This window comes from Penicillium vulpinum (genome assembly GCF_028829585.1).
Source record: "Penicillium vulpinum strain IBT 29486 chromosome Unknown utg000003l_segment0_segment0, whole genome shotgun sequence".
Taxonomy (NCBI): Eukaryota; Fungi; Ascomycota; class Eurotiomycetes; order Eurotiales; family Aspergillaceae; genus Penicillium; species Penicillium vulpinum.
In genome coordinates, this window is record NW_026643243.1 from 5,955,408 (window position 1) to 5,972,126 (window position 16,719).

At 47.7% G+C, this 16,719-nt stretch overlaps 5 protein-coding genes across 5 annotated transcripts; 4 read left to right on the top strand and 1 right to left on the bottom strand.

Moving 5' to 3' along the window:
* Positions 1-5: 5 nt before the first annotated feature.
* N7479_007293 (uncharacterized protein) lies at positions 6-2,524 on the bottom strand (the record flags this gene model as incomplete). Its single annotated transcript, XM_057254987.1, has 4 exons — positions 6-2,105; positions 2,169-2,279; positions 2,341-2,357; positions 2,410-2,524. 4 exons carry the CDS (start codon positions 2,522-2,524, stop codon positions 6-8), a joined length of 2,343 nt encoding a protein of 780 aa, XP_057108849.1.
* A 1,253-nt stretch (positions 2,525-3,777) lies between these two features.
* Positions 3,778-4,064, top strand: N7479_007294 (uncharacterized protein; the record flags this gene model as incomplete). Its single annotated transcript, XM_057254988.1, has 2 exons — positions 3,778-3,871; positions 3,910-4,064. 2 exons carry the CDS (start codon positions 3,778-3,780, stop codon positions 4,062-4,064), a joined length of 249 nt encoding a protein of 82 aa, XP_057108850.1.
* A 2,145-nt stretch (positions 4,065-6,209) lies between these two features.
* Positions 6,210-7,409, top strand: N7479_007295 (peroxidase; the record flags this gene model as incomplete). Its single annotated transcript, XM_057254989.1, has 2 exons — positions 6,210-6,581; positions 6,666-7,409. The coding sequence occupies 2 exons, from the start codon at positions 6,210-6,212 to the stop codon at positions 7,407-7,409; spliced, it is 1,116 nt and encodes a 371-aa protein (XP_057108851.1).
* Positions 7,410-8,081: 672 nt separating this feature from the next.
* Positions 8,082-8,687, top strand: N7479_007296 (uncharacterized protein; the record flags this gene model as incomplete). The annotated part of the gene is made up of 1 exon (XM_057254990.1): positions 8,082-8,687. The coding sequence occupies one exon, from the start codon at positions 8,082-8,084 to the stop codon at positions 8,685-8,687; it is 606 nt and encodes a 201-aa protein (XP_057108852.1).
* An 854-nt stretch (positions 8,688-9,541) lies between these two features.
* On the top strand, positions 9,542-10,732 carry N7479_007297 (thioredoxin-like protein 1; the record flags this gene model as incomplete). Its single annotated transcript, XM_057254991.1, has 3 exons — positions 9,542-9,617; positions 9,719-9,866; positions 9,964-10,732. The coding sequence occupies 3 exons, from the start codon at positions 9,542-9,544 to the stop codon at positions 10,730-10,732; spliced, it is 993 nt and encodes a 330-aa protein (XP_057108853.1).
* Between the last annotated feature and the right edge of the window lie 5,987 nt (positions 10,733-16,719).

Here is a 16,719-nt window from a genome sequence, read left to right on the forward strand (position 1 = left end):
AGAACTTAACCATAGCGAGCACTCAGACTAGCAAAGGCATCGGGGCTATGACGACCATTCTGCAGCCCGCTCACATCAACGCTCGGCTGGCTCATGTGTGTCCGTTGGAACGCCGAGGTCGTAGGCGGCGGGGCTGAAAAAGGTGACTGGCCTCCAGCAAATGGAGAGCTGTTCGCTCCTGCAAAGGGGGGACTGCTCATTCCAGAAAATGGGGACTTGTTCGTTCCCATAGCTGGAATAGTTCCTGGGGCAGTTCCAGACCCGGGTTGGCCATTTATGCCACCAATGCCTACCCCTGAGGCTTGCTGCTGATATGGGTTGATGCCTGCTTGTGCGGCAAGGCCAGACCCGCTGCCTGTGGGGGCGGTGCTGAAGAATGGATTATTGGATGTCGGGGACTGGGCGTTGGCAGTAGGCTGCTGGGGTTGGAAATTTTGTTGGCTCTGGGGCTGGCTCTGGTGCTGATGTTGGAAGTTTGTGGATTGCTGAGTCTGAGGCATGGAGGTGAATTGATTTGGTTGTTGAGAGTAGGGGTTCATTGTGGGGGGCTGGGGCTGGGATTGCTGGGGTTGTTGATATTGTTGTTGTTGCTGAGGTTGCTCGGAAATGGGTGTCATATTAGACTGTGCAGGACCCATATTATATAATGAAAGAATGCTGTTTTTGTCCATCCCAGTGCGTTGAGGCATGAGTTGCTGCGCCTGTTGAGGTTGCAGGTGGGACTGGAATTGGCCGGGGTAGCCGCCGCTCTGTGCTGTGTTCGGCGCCAGCCCTTGCTGGAACGGGTTGTAAGCCCCAATACCATTTGATGATTGCTGCTGCTGCTGCTGCTGCTGCTGTACTTGGGAAGAAGCAGTTTGTCCAAATGGCGAGCCGGAAGACATGACCGGCATGGTATTTGCATGGCGAGGCGGCGCAAATGGAGCCATCTGCTGCTGTTGCGGCTGCATGGTTTGGTTTTGTGGCGCAGTGTTGAAGAACGGGTTCATTTGTGGTGCATTTGGGTTGGGATATGTCTGACTAGCCAAGCTACCCTGCGGCTGGGGCGGTGCCTGGTTGAATGGATTGTAGCTGTTGTTCATTGGCTGAGGTGAGGTAACATAGGGAGACTGTGAGAATGTCGATGTGACCGGAGGCGTATAGGACTGTTGATATACAGAGTTCTGCATGGAGCTTGTCTGGTTTGGGTATCCACCGGTAGAGTGGGGAAACAAGGGCTGGGAAACCTGCAGGCCCTGGAAAGATGATTCTAAAGGCTGTGTAGATGCCAACTTCGGCTGATCGAATGGGTTGTACGAAGCGGTCTGTGGTTGCGGGGTTTGCGACTTGGGTACATTTAAGACTGCTCGGTCAAATGGGTTGTTGGAAACCTCGGGGAATGTGTTATCGGTTTTGACGGGGAATGGGTTTTTGGACGTCGTCTCAGGCTTCGCGAATGTTACGCGTGGGGATGCAGCAGTGCTTGTCCCGGCCGGGGTGCTGGATCTTGGTGTAAGGTTGGCTCCCTCGCCCAACCTGACCAGTGTTTCAACTGTTCGATCCAGATCCTCGTGGAGTCCCTTGAGAACCATCTCGTTTCGTCGGTCATTGGTGAATCCCATCTCCTGCAATGCTGCCATCTTAGACTCGAAAGACGCCGTTGTCACATCGGCCACAGGCGCACCAAGTCCTGTCATCTTCCTGGACGGCGGTGGTGGTGGTGACCAGGCTCCGTTGTCCGAGGCGTGGCTGTTGAAGGTTGGCGAAGTCACCTTAGGCTTGCCGCCAAATCGGCGGAGGTTCGAGGCAGATGATGACGACCGTAGACCAAACTTGAAAAACCTTCCGGTCTTAGGCGGAAGTGGAGGAGGAGAACCCTCGGGAGATATGTTATAGTCATTCCTTCTTGACTCCACGGGAGACAGAGCCCTTGGGGCGGAGTAACTCGAATCCTCTCTGCTCGGGGGCTTTGGCTTCCCATTTTCCAACGAGCGGTGTTGATACTTCTTTCGGATAAATCGTTCCATAGCTGCATCGGCCTCATCGATGTCGGTGGGAATTGGCGGCCTGATACCCCGCGGGTTGTTCATTTTGTTCATAAGGATATTACCGTGGGATTTCATGCTCTAGTAAAGTCCACTTTGTTAGCTTTTGATCTTTGCTATTGCGCAGTGACAAGTTGTGCTCACATCAACTTGCTCTGATGTCCAAGTGTCCATGCTTAAAGATTTAACCTTGGAAATATGTGTGCCCAGCTTTCGGTGCAATGTGGCGCAACGCATGCAAAGGAAGATGCCCATCTGTCGGAGATGAACAGTTAGTTTATGGATTCACTCAAAGGTGGAAGAAGCGGCGACGTACGTTCCAACTAGCCCATCCTGTTCAAATAAGAATTAGTGTGGTCGACAATAAGGGTTTATAGGGACGAACCTGGGTTCAAGGTATCGCAATCGGCACATCGATCATTGCCAGGAACGGTGCGGATCAGCTCCGCCAGCGTCTTTTCATTCCGTGCCTGCTGGCGCTTGCTGATGCCGGGAGGCATGATGCAAAAAAATAATTACAAGAATAAATAAATAGAAGGAGTGGCAGTTTAGTGGAAAAGGGGAAGAATTCAAGTGTCCGGGGCGGAGAAGGGTTCAGTTGACGTCCGAGGGGCAGATCATCCCAAAGGAGATGTATATGTACACAATACAGAGTAGAGAAGTCCACAGAGTCAAGAAAGTGAGTAGAGAGCAGTGAGGATAGCTCTAGGATAGTTCTACGATAGTCAGTATTTACAATATTTACTTCAAACTGTTCCAAAAAGTTGAGTTGAATTGAGTTTAGAATCCCATTTTTGCTATATCCGTGTTTTTTTCAGCGTAGCTTTACTTTATAGACCCGATATTCTAGAACACTTCTAGAAGTCTTAGGCAATTATAGCCGAGCCTAGTCTTATACAGCATACGTGTTCCGAAGGAGATAGTCACAAGATTGGGTACGGAGTATATATATTAACACTAGCGAGAGAAAAAAAGATTGGCATGTCCGGACAGCAATGACTCGCATCTACCAATGCGCCTAGAGGCCGAAGCCTTTTCGGAGCCGTCGAGAAGTCATAATGTTACCCAGGAATATCTTCTAGTACGCCAATATGACCAACCATCCTATGAACGAGGAATTGGCGGTTGATTATGCGTTCGAATAAGTGTAAAGAAGAAAAGTCTCTGATTTGCGCAGAAAATTTCGATACAAAAAGGCAAGGTCATGTGACTGCGCTAAGTAAATCACGTGCCACTCCAATCAAGATAAAAACCTTTTCACTTCACACATTTTCTTCTTCTTCAACAATCATTGAGTGTTGGAGACTTGAGAATCCAATCCTTTAATGTCGGGGATTGTTGAGGACTTGGATCCAACATTCAGGTATAAATTTCAAACCACATAACCCGCGTGGTGCCTACCTGTGGCACTTCGTCTCTTGGGTGATTTTAAATCGTTCGTTCGTGGAATATCAAAACCAAACAGTTTTTAGCAGAGCTGCGTCTACTCCACCCTGGTGTTCATATCTATTGAACAGCAGGACTTTTTTACGACGGACATCCCTAACCAATAATGAAAATATATTTTAAATTTGCTCTACATTTCTCCCTTGTCCTAGATCATTAATCATGGTGCTTTTCCTCGTGTTACGCTTATGGGTCACATGACCATTTGCCTAGAAGGATTTGCAGTGAAATTATTTCGGTGTCTACTCTCCCTATCTATACTAGTATACCTCTTGTTTTCATATATCCCAGTCCCAGTAATTACGAAATGGACTTTGACAATATCGCAGTACAGCAGTCACATCGACTTTTCCAGGTATGGCTTCAAAATCTGCTCAGAAACTCACCGGAAGAGTTGGCGGGTGTGCTTCTCGACATTACGATAGTAAACCTTTAACAGCTTCGCGGCTTACGAATGGCGCTTTCAATATTTGTTACCGAGTCACATTTGTAAATGGCTATCGCGTTGTTCGTTTTGTTGCCCCTGGCCGGGTTCTTGCTCGCAAGGAAAAGGTCGAAGATGAGGTCGCTGTCATGCAATATATTTCGCAGTAAACGGCGATCCCTATTCCAAATATATTAGGATTCGGAGAGTGTGTGGTTGGCCCATACATTGTGATGACTTTTGTCGAAGGAAACCCAATGAGCGGAATCCTCAAAGATCCGTCCCAACCAGATGTCACACTAAGTCCGAATGTCCCAATGTCTCTCTTAAGGAGAGCTTATTTCGGCATGTCTGAGATCTTGCTAGAGCTATCGAAGCCTACATTTCCCTTTATTGGAGCTATCAGAAGGGATGAGTTCGGTGAATGGACCGTGCAGAAACGAGCGCTCACTTTCAATATAAATCGACTTGCCCAATTCTCTAATATTCCCCACAATATCTTTGGCCAAGCACATTTCAGCAATGCAACAGACTATTTCGAGGCGCTTGCTCATCTACAGTTCTATCATCTTAAGTTTCAACGCAATGATGCAACTACAAAGTGAGGCCGACTGTCGAAAGAAGTATATCGCACGTTGTCTTTTTCTCAAGTTGTCTCGTCAGATATCCAAGGAACACTGTAATGGTCCTTTCCGGCTTTATTGTGATCTCCCCCCGATAACGTCCTTGTTGATGCATCGAAGCTTACTGTTACTGGAGTAGTTGATTGGGAGTTCACCTATGCTGCTCCTGTTGAATTCACATTTGCTGCTCCCTGGTGGCTTTTATTAGAAAAACCAGAGGACTGGGAGACTGATCTCGATCAATTTCTGTTGCGTTTCGTGCCAAGGTTTCGCGTTTTCACTGATGTTCTCAAAGACTGTGAAGCCGGAAAAATCCAGAATGGCTCTTTGTCACAATCCCAAAGACTGTCGATCAATATGGAGAAGTCATTGGAAACTGGACTGTTTTGGGTTTGCCTCTTTTTACGACACAGCTCTATGTTTGATGAGATTTATTGGAATTTCATTGACACAAAATTTCATGGTCCATTTACAACGATCGAAGATCGACTTAGTTTATTCGGTAGAGAAGAGCAGGTGGAAATTGACGCCTTTGTCGAGACCAAAATGCAAGAGCCAAGCGAGGGAAATTTGGTTTCTCATTACAGCATTGACGAACCAGTTGATCTATAGATATGTGTGACGCGTTTGGAAGATTCATCAAGAGCATCAGGCAAAAAATGACTAGTTGTTAGGAGCAAGGGGAGATTGAAGTAGATTTAATATGGAAGGTTAAGGTTCTATATGGAAATAATATAAGCTTTTGGGTAGTTTGTTTCAAGATTACCTAGACAAGGTAAATGTGACAGCGTAGGGCATACTTGTTCACGCATGTAGAACTACATATATGTATGTATATTTTTCCCCTTCTATGCTAACATGATAAACTTCTGCTCCAGCGAGAGCAGTAATTGATACGTGTAAAATTGGATATGCACCGGCTTCTAAGGATTCACAAGAGAATCTCTGTCATAGTGTGGACTATCCATGGAATGTATACATTGTAATCAGATGGCTAGAACCATGGATGATAAGATCGAGACCACGAAAAACGTTTAATTTTGCCAAGGGATCTGGAACTTGAAGATTTCATAAATAGCCTATCTGACATCTGGTTCAATAATCAGACGGAATACAGATTATTATAGTATCTAGACCTTTGATTATTACTGAGCAAAGCAATCTGGGCCGGGTGCAGACCCTTCGATCAGGTAAGCCGCTCCGGAAGGGGGCGGTAGTGGGTCTGAATTGGCCAAACAGCACTGGGCTGTTAATAATACATTTCCATAATATCCTTTTCCTCACGCCTCTGGTGTCGGTCTGTATATCAATTTATACTGTCAATTCAATAAAGAAATATCTACGATGATGATAATTAGGGAGAGAGATAGGCGAAGAAGACGAGAATTGACAAAAGTGAAATATTTGAAGTCTGGGGATGATGTACGGTGATGTACCGGAATGCGGAGATGAGACGAAAACACCGAGGCAATAACATATGTGGCCCCCTTGATTGGCTGTGATTCCATCAGCTTCTGTACGATGTACCGAAGTATTGGCTCGGGGTTGTACTGACATTTGAAGGGGCAGGAGAAGTACAAATGCCCGATCCCTCCCTTCTTTCGTCTGTACTTGTACTTCCACCTTTACTTTCCTTTCCCTGATAGAATTTCCATTAGACTTTTTGTCCTGCACATTCTCTGTCCTCTCACAATGGCATCTGCTGCCAGAACTGCTTCCCGGGCCTTCCTGCGCTCGACCCCGACTTCCTCCTTCCGCCCTGCTGTACGCAGCACCCGTTTCGCCATCTCCGCCAACGGCCTCCGTACCTCTTCCCGTCGCGGATATGCTTCAGAGGCTGGCCCTGAGAAGTCAGGCTCATCTGCTGGCCTCTGGGCTGTTGCTATTGGTGCCCTCGGTGCCGGTGGAGCGTACTTCTACCTGAAGGGTGACGACTCCTCCAAGGCCCAGGCCCAGGCCAAGGGTCCCTTCGTCCCCGCCCAGGCCGATTACCAGAAGGTGTACGACGCTATCGCTCAACGTCTGGCTGACGAAACCGACTATGATGATGGCAGCTATGGTCCTGTAAGTACAGTCACTTCCCAAGGTCTTCTCTGTGGTGTAATCCAAGACCAAAAGGCTAACCTAGATGTTTTCCCCTCTCAATAGGTCCTCGTTCGTCTCGCATGGCACGCAAGTGGTACATATGACAAGGAGACTGGCACTGGAGGCAGCAACGGCGCCACTATGAGATTCGCCCCGGAGTCTGATCACGGCGCCAACGCCGGTCTCAAGGCTGCGCGCGACTTCCTCGAGCCCATCAAGGCTCAATTCCCCTGGATCTCTTACTCCGACCTGTGGACTCTTGGTGGTGCCTGCGCCATCCAGGAGCTGAGTGGCCCAACGATCCCCTGGAGACCCGGCCGTGAGGACAGGGACGTGTCCGCTTGCACTCCCGACGGCCGTCTTCCTGACGCTGCCAAGGACCAGCGTCACGTCCGTGATATCTTCTCCCGCATGGGCTTTGATGACCGCGAGATGGTTGCACTGATCGGCGCCCATGCCCTGGGTCGCTGCCACACCGATCGTTCCGGCTATGACGGCCCCTGGAACTTCAGCCCTACTGTTTTCACCAATGAGTTCTTCCGCCTTCTTGTTGAGGAGAAGTGGAATCAAAAGAAGTGGAACGGCCCGACCCAGTTCACTGACAAGAGCACTGGCACTCTCATGATGTTGCCCACTGATATGGCTCTTATTAAGGATAAGAACTTCAAGAAGCATGTCGAGCGCTATGCCAAGGATAGCGATGCCTTCTTCAAGGAGTTCTCTGATGTCTTTGTCAAGCTTCTTGAGCTCGGTGTGCCCTTCAAGACTGATGAACGCTTCGTCTTCAAGACTTCTGATTCCGAGTAAGGAGATTGCTCAAAATTTGCATAATATTCCTGTCTCATTTCATTTACCTGTTGATATCCGAGTCATTACTCACTAAGATTCTTTTTCTTGTTTCCAATGGAATTTTAGATTTCCTTCCATATCCACATGCACCAGTAGTCCCAGCTGCATTCACAGCATGTAAACTTCATCTTGGGCAGGATGTAGCATTAGCACCGTTCACATGGAGTCATCAGGCAAAGTTTGGCGGCTGTATTACATAGCTCTAGGTAGATAATACCCATTTAGGCCATGAATATTGCAAAAAGAAGAGAAAATTTTCAACCAGGTATCGAGAAAATAAAAGAGAGAAAAGGAGTAGCCAACGCTTAAGATCAACAAGTATGGGTCCGGACGGTCGTCTCCCAAAGTGGCGTGCGAGAGCGACCGGCCATTTTTAAATCCTCAGGGTAACCTCTCAATAAAAAAGCTCACCAACCCCGCTTTGCAGCGCCTCTGTTACCCCAGACTATCACAATCATTCCCTGGAACGCACGCGGTTGGACCTCTCCGCTAGACTTCGAGGTGTCACTATTAAAACCTGACGCGCACCTCCTACTGGTCGCTCGAGGACTCGGCGCGTCACGGAAACAGCGCAACCAGCCAGACACGGCGAACAGACCCTGAACAAAAAGAGGCATACGCTTTGTCGACATGACTAGAACAGCACACACTGTGGATCTCTATGAGATCCTGTCTCTGCCATTTACGGGGTCTTCGTCGACAGTCCTCTCCAAGCAACAGATTAAGATTGCATACCATAAAGCATTGCTGAAACACCACCCTGACAAGGCAGGTGCTGTCGCAAGGGAGACCGGACTAGGCAGCTCGACTAACTCTACATCCCTATCTACTCCAAATCCTCTCTTTGCTGGATCCGATGGCAACACGTCGCGACAACCGTATACCATCGACCAGATCACCACTGCCTACAAAACCCTATCGGACCCCGCCCTCCGCGCGGAATATAATCGCTCTCTGCGCCTGGACAGGCTGAAGGTCGCGGGACGGGAGAAGACCAGCGACGTGTTCCATACCGGTTTGGAAATTGTGGATTTGGAAGATCTCGCCTGCGAGGAGGTGGAAGACGGCGATGGCGACTGCTGGTATCGCGGATGTCGGTGCGGTGATGAGCGCGGGTTTTTGGTTAACGAGGAGGATTTGGAGAGGGAGGCTGAGCATGGCGAGATCATTATCGGGTGCCGCGGGTGCAGTCTCTGGTTGAAGATTCTGTTCGCCGTTGAGGCAGATGAAGGATGAAGAGATGGCTTGTTAGGTTGCCTTTTTTTTCCCTGGCAATCACCTCTGATCTATCACACCGGTGATATTTGTGTCCGATTGTGCGACTCATGTCTCGTCGCTGTACAATAAATGGCATCCCGTGGTCCTTTGTCTGATTTGGTCGATGTCTCGTCCAGGGACTAGGCTCTTTGGTTCAGACAGGATATAGGCTGGGGGTGCTCCTTCTTCTAGGGCATGGTTTCTCTTTTGCAGATTGGGTTGTCGCCGGTCTTTTCTGGTTTGTGCGTACCAACCTTGTGGGCCTTAGGTAAACTAGGTCCATACCTGGAAGTGATATACTCGCTTTTGGACCCGTCTCACGCCCTTGCCGATGTCCAACTGTGGCCTCTGACCTTCAGAGCGAGCCTGGCTCAAGCTCATGCATCCAATAATGGGAGCGAATGATGTGTCATAGGGCTACTTGTTAACTACCATTTTTCCATATCTACATAAGGATACGCTTCTTGTGTGTATATTAATGTTTTAGCTTGTGTTGAATAAAAAAATGAAGACAAAATTCACAGTCTTCAATTAAGGTTCAATCGCATGCTAAGTACATATGTACATATAAGCTTAATGATCGCAATATATACATATCCAAAATGATCACGCCTAAAAACTTGCCACTTGCATTTAGATTAATTCTACTTCCAAAAGAGGATCAAATACTGATAATTTGAACTAAAATATTTAAGCAGTACACATTCCCTAGCGTGGTCCATATGGGGTTATGAGTGCAGAGGGGCTGATGACATATTCAGCAGCAAAACACCTCACATCTTTCCATCCTCTTCCACCCTCCATTTCACACTCATTCCCCTCCCAACTTCACCATGTCTGTCGTTGAGATATCATCGAAGGAGCAATTCTCATCGCTCCTCACCTCCTCCCGTCTTGTCGTTGCTGACTGTAAGTATTTACCGCCGCAGCGCGATCCTTCCCCGCTGAAACCCTGTCTTCCTCTCCGAAGCACCAGAGCTATCGCTGACCTTAACCCGACACCTAAATAGTCTACGCTGATTGGTGCGGACCATGCAAAGCTATCGCACCTGCGTATAACTCGCTGGCAACTCAGCTCTCCCGCCCCAATCACATCACATTCACCAAGATCAATGTCGACCACCAACAAGACCTCGCGAAAGCCTACGGTGTCACAGCGTATGTGCAATTTTTCGATAATTCTAGAACCCAGCCCAACCCGCGCTTCCAGTTCTATAATATTCGCCTACTTTACTGACAAATGCACGATAACTAGGATGCCGACTTTCATCGTTTTCAAGAATGGCCGCGTGAACCAAACCGTCAAGGGCGCCAACCCCGCACAGCTGAACCAGATCGTCCAGAAGCTTGCATCTGAAGCAAGCCAGTCGGACGACGCAGCAGGAGCCGGCGAAGGAAGCAGCTCCGGTGAGCTCTGGCTTGGCGGCGCAGTGGCCAAGGGCTATAGTGATATCACAGATCAGATTGACGTGAAGGGATTGGAGCTCTTGAACCGCGACACGGATACCGCAGAGCCGCGCGCTATATTCGGCGCCTCTAAGCCGTCCGGACTTGCAGCAAAGGGGAAGGGCAAGGCTTCTAGCCAGGCTGACTGGACTGAGAGCGACACCGACGAGCAGCTGATGCTGTACATCCCATTCAACTCGACACTGAAGGTCCACTCGCTTCAGATTACCTCTCTCCCTCCTACGGACACCGATGATGACGAGACACCAATGCGCCCTAGGAACTTGCATATCTACAAGAATACTTCGCATGTGCTTGGATTCGATGAGGCGGATGGTATCCCTCCTGTGCAGAAGGTGGAGATCCAGTCTGGTGATTGGGATGCGAAGACTGGGACTGCGACAGTCACTCTGCGATTTGTTAATTTCCAGAATGTGACATCGCTGGTCCTGTTCTTCGTTGATGGGGATGGGGATAGTGAGAAGCTGCGCGTTGATCGCATTCGCGTTATTGGCGAGGCTGGTGCAAACCGAACTATGGGCAAGCTAGAGAAGATCGGTGATGAGCCTGGCGAATAAACAACATAGAGACTGGAGAAAACAAGCCTACAGGCTATGGAGATAAGAACTATGAGCTGTCTTGTCTTGTGCGATTTGAATTTTCAAAGACAGAGAGAGCTTGGACGGATCAATATTTTGTCAAGTTTATGCTAGTGAGAGTACAGTTCAACACTTAATGAGAAGAAGGTTGGCAGTTGTAAAAAAAATTGCAGAATTTGATAATTTGATAATTTGATTCCATTTGTTCTACCACTATGAAAATACCCAAGAGTATATAAAAAAAGTATGTTTGACTCCCACCAGAAGGTCTCATCCTTGTGAAATCAGAAAGACCCATAAAGGTAAGAATCAATGTGCAATTCCCTTCGTCTGTGGCGCAACTGACACCTGATTACATCACTGAAAGCCAGACTAATGGCCGTAGATGTCCAGGCAACACGGGTTATCGAGTTGCGCCGCCGCACGAAGAAGAAAAGAAAAAAGAGGAAAGGCGCTGATCGAGATTTCCTTTTATGCTGGGTTCCGGAAATTTAGTTTTTCCGCTTACCTCTCACGGAAGGTTCCAAGGTTTTCGGCACACACAGAAATATTACATAATCTATATGCGAGGAACCATTTTTTTCGACCCATAGCTTTTTTTCCTCTTTCTCTTTCTTCCATAAACATGGTCGATGATGAGAAATATTTAAATTCTATGATAGGAAGAGACTGACTCCTTATGGAGCGTGATCTCACTTTTACATTCGCTGAGGCCCTTTGTTGTTTATTACTTGTTTTGGAGCTTGACCTGCAATCAGGGCGAGCTTCAATATCAACAGGTTGTTTTCCAATGTCCAAATTGGGATTGCGTTCTAGTTCCCAAACCCTGCAATTAGAGCTAGCAATGCGTTTTCGAGCACATCCAATTCAAATCCACATGCAAAACCTGACTCCGTGTTCCTGACACCGTATGAGATAGATGAGATGTCTCAGCGGAAACCCATCCTTGAGGACCCTCGGAGCCAACATGCCGGCCGAAAAATGCCGTTAATATAAAAACAACATCCACCTGTGAAGAAATATCAGACAAGGTAATGCAATGTACGAACCCCCCACGAAGCCCCCGTATTAGGGCCGAATGTGCACAATATCAAAAATTCGGCCCGGTAGCCACGCCGGACCGGTCGGCGACTATGCTGTACTCCGTACTCCGTAGATGCAGCCGACATCCTCAGCCTTCTCACAAGGCGCACACCGTACTCCTCAGCTAGGAAATAGTGAGGATATACACATGCAGCTGTGATCCAATTCGCGGGCCGCAGATGGAGTTCGACCTCTTGGCACTCCATATATTTACGCGATGCAATTCGTCTCGTCTCGTTGGTCATTTGGAAACAGGAGCTAACAGGCACTTAGTCGAGATTGTAGCTCTTGTTTTTTATCCCCCTAGTTAGTCCATACTCTATATCCATATCCACTGTAGGTTCGGTCTTTGCGAGTGGTGGAGAGTGGCTTTCTTCAGGACTAGGGCTAGCTCGTCGAGATGCACCAGATGCGACTTGGCATGTATTGGTTCATCTTTATCTCTGGAGATTGCCCCATGAAGCGATATCAAAAGTGGTTTTTTGAAGACATAGATCGTATGATATATTGCCTGATTGATATCTGGAGAAAACTCGGGGTTGTCGGACTCCACGCTGGTTTCTTCGAACCAGGGTTGATGATGAGATTCACTTGTTATGTGTGGGTAGAAGATGGATACCTACGGAGTAGATGTGAATGTTATGGTGGATTGCATTTTTGTGTGGACTTGGCATGGAGATATTCGTACTAACTGTATTAGGGATATGAGTTAGCTGCGTTGTTTGTTGTAGCGAGTCTTCTTGCAAGGTACCTATCGTGGAACCACGTTTTGGATCAGTGCTCCGTAGAAAGGCTAAAGACCCGCTCTAGCCCGCCTCGAGATGAGCTCCGTCCAGTGTCTTGCTGCTAACAAAACACGCAGTTTAGACTGTGTCTCCACTGCTAGGGCGTATATTCTGCCGTGGCTTACTCCATAGAGATGACAGATTTAGGCTGATCAGGCAGACACAGGACAACAGACGAGACAAAAAGCAAGACAAGAAAGGCATTGGCTGATCAGTGACTCGCTCTCGAGCGAAAAGGTATAATGGTCTCATCAGACACGTCCGCTATGGGAGGCTCTCTGCGTCAAGTTTCATCCCAGCTCAGGCTGTAGTTTCAGCACGTGGGGTCCAGATCCAGCTCCAAAGCCGTTGATGGCGTCGCGTTAGGCTCTACATACACGCCGGGTCACAGGATACTTTGTACATTCAGCGCGTGCGGAGAACAGTGAACTTGACTTGTCTCTCCGCGCAGAGTCATGGCCACTAGCCGAAGTAAAGAAAAGCGCCAGCAAAATCTGTTACGTACCAGATACTCCGCGGGAGAGGTGATCTACTCGTTATTAGCGCGGGCTGGGTTGAAGGTCGGAAAGAGCCACTTGGTGTTTGAGTGGGCTCAATACGATGGGAAATGGCGCCAGTCGTCGATCGTGATAGCTCAAGTACGTACAAAGTAGTACAAAGTACGAATGTACAAAGTAGATAGTCGCTGGACCGGAGCTCCCCGAGTGGGATACGCCTATCGGGTAGTAATTGCATCCTGCATAATCCGTACTCCGCATGATGTACGCGCTACGCGCATATAAATTATTTGTAGTGGCTAACGGGATTGGTCTGTTTTTAGGGGATATTCTGGGTGGAGACGGATGTTCATAGGCTACGGGATATAGCGCGTTGGCGAGAAAATTTGCATGCGAACCCCCATCATGGGAAAGTATGGAATCCTTTTCCAGGAATCCACTTCTGGGAAGTACCAAAGTACGTCGAGTTCGGGGAAATCATACCATACCCAACTCTACCACGGAAACACTTGAGAATGCAAGATTAGATCAGATATCGGGCAATCACATTGGGACCGGGAGTCTTTGCTTCGTCCCCATTCGTACCAGAGATCCAAATTCCGAAAAGATACGAAAATGGGTTTTCTGCCCCACTGGGGGAAAGCCTGATAATTGGGTGAAACTATACAATCTATCTTGGAGTACAACTCCATAACGGTGTGCCAAGTAGGCCGAGGAATCGTATTTCCCTTCGATGGAGATGGGTTCCACGGCAATTTGCAAACGCGAAGTCTACTCTGTGCTGAGCTATCTGGTTGGTGGGGGGGAAAGGCCGCACCTGGGCATTTCCATGTGCTATCTATCTCCGCATTCATATATTTTTTTTTTCGCCCAGGATCGTGCCGACTCCAGAAATCCTTCGATCGAACCTTGTTTTGATTTGTTCAATTCGTCTAACTTGTGGACTGAAAGCCGATCCATACCAGCAGTAGAAAGTGGAGATACTGTTCACGCACTATTCCCCATTCTGCATGCTATACGGACAATCGAAGCTTCATAAACCTCCGTGGCTGAAGATTGCGGCAGGAGAATAATAAACTAACCTTGAAACAGTAAATAACTTCAATTGGAGGTTACTTTGTTACTTTTTACGGAGTAACTTAACCTGATATAGTGTTAGTGTTAACCTTCCAATGTTGGAAAAAGGTTGGACGAAAGGTCGAGGAACCATAAAAACTGAACGAGTAGATAACCCCAAGTGGACCATAGACTTGATGCACAGCAGATCTTACCTGAAACGAACCCTCTTCTTCCCACGTTCTTCCAGCCACATTGGCATCGGGTTTATACAACATAGTAGTTATGATGTACAAAGTAGGGTTTAATGATCACTCTCAGACACCCGTGTTGTGTTTGAAGAGCTCTGAAGAGCAAGTTGCGAGCGAAACGTCCGGTTGATCAATTGAAGGTTAATCCGGTCGTAGGCGATCGGATCAGGGTCTGGATACCACACTGGGTCTAGCGTCTCGGGTCTAGTAGCCAGTTACACAAGGTCCTCGAAATTTAGAACTGAGATCGCGATTTAATTCTGGAGTCCGGAGTATTTTGGCGGATACCGAGGAAGAAATCTGAAACACGTGTCTAGCACGCTACTTTCATAGCTAATCTTGTCCCTGGAAGTTTCTTAGTATAACTTTGGTTCTGGTCAATGATATTGGATTGCTGTACACTTTCCCTTCAAAAAAATGGCGGAACGCAGTATATACCATCTATGGTTAGTCGGTGTTATTGCGGGGCCTTGTAGGATGCCAGATCAGGCAGACGATTTACCCGCCAAAGGACAGTGCGCTCCTTCTCAACCATGGATGACTGTGCCAATGGGTTAGTCGATTTCCCCCCCCCCGCACTTTTTTTGCTCGCTTGGAGTTGGAGTACTTGGATGCAACATGACAGTTTTTGGGTGAGACATATGCGAGGACCTTGGGAAGGTTTCCAGTATTTTTCCGGTTGGCACTGGAGCATTTGGGAGTAGGAGTGGCGTTCCGTGCGCAAAACCTCCTAATATACGTGACAGTGTCGCATAAAATATCTTATAGCTAAAATTGCTTTGTGGCAAAGTGTTATATTAAAATCAGGCGCAACGGTCGGATAAGACAACCGAAATCATATGGAGGTTTGAACCACCTGAGCAGATAGTGAGATTATGAGATTAGACACTGGTTCTAAGATGCCATGAGGCGTAGAAAAGACCTCATACATCCGATGTCCCGATCGGGAACCAAATTTCCCCAATTTAGAATTTATCTGCCTACTAAGGCACTGACAAGGTATTAACAGCTAGTTAAACTTGTATTTGTTATTCGAATTCCAATTCCTCTTCTCTAACATTCTATTCATTCCAGGAAATTGCCCTAACGGGCCATATTGAGGCCAGTGCTCTCTCGAAACGGAATCAAGTCCAGAAGAGAGAGGTACACCGCAATGTACAAAGCATGGGCTCCGCTAAAAATGCGACCATCGACAATAATCTCGACGCCTCCAAAAAGGGATCCATTCTCGAAAGGCCAAAAAAAAGAGCCAAGAGCCTGGCGTACACTAGCGTCCACAACAGCCTCAAAAACGCGTGTTCCGTACCCGTTCCGCCAGATACGGGTGATTTGGACTGTTTCAGATTTGAGCCTTGTCAACGTGCGGAAGTGTCCGAGTTATGTTCTACCAGAGACATTAATTGCGATTCTAAAACACAAATCAAATCCTCAAGTCATTTTACTGAACCCACTACATTTCTTTTCCCTCCCCACAAGTCCTGGTCGGCTTGGGAGGGAGATCCCGCTACGTCACAAGAAGTCCGAACTTTTCGAATACTTTCCATCGAGGTCGCTGCCATTGACTTTAGCTCTTTATTTTCTTGGGTACAAGCGGCGCCACGGCTTAATTTGTTCCTTCGTTATCTTTTAGCGTCAAGGTGCCAACGGTCATAATCCGGGGTCCTTGCGTTTTGGGAATTTGAATTGGGGGCAAACTGGAATTGGAATGGTCCCTTTTCCACTTTATAGTGCTTTGTAGTTTCACGCTCTGCGAGGCTGGTACCCGCGCTGGTTTCGGGCTTTAGTGACCCTACTCCGATAGAGAATATCTCCGTTCTGCGACATATCCGACATATGTGGTCTGGATGGGGTCTGCCCACTGTCTGCCCACTAAGAACCCGAGGTACAATATGACATGACAGGAATGGGGACTTTTTTTTTTTTTTTTGAACGGAGTACTCAATGGCATGATATGATCTAACTCTTTGTTTTACTAAACAACCCACATATACAACGTACGATGTTATTGTATACTCCGTAGTAAGTTGTCTATTGCTAGGAGTGTGTGGTACACTCCACACGATGATTTTTTTTGGGACTTTATCTGAAGCCTCGGTGGTCCCATGTGAATGGCCTCGAATTGTCCTACGGCGAAATAATCCCTGCAAGCCTTATGCCAAGAACCGTTGACAGAGACGCAAGCGCAGAACAGAGCGCCGTGAATTCCTAGCGGATCTCTCTCCACATCTCTTTGTGACATTTGTGCGAAATAATATTAAGTCTCATATGGTCTGATCTGTCGAAACCCCGAATTC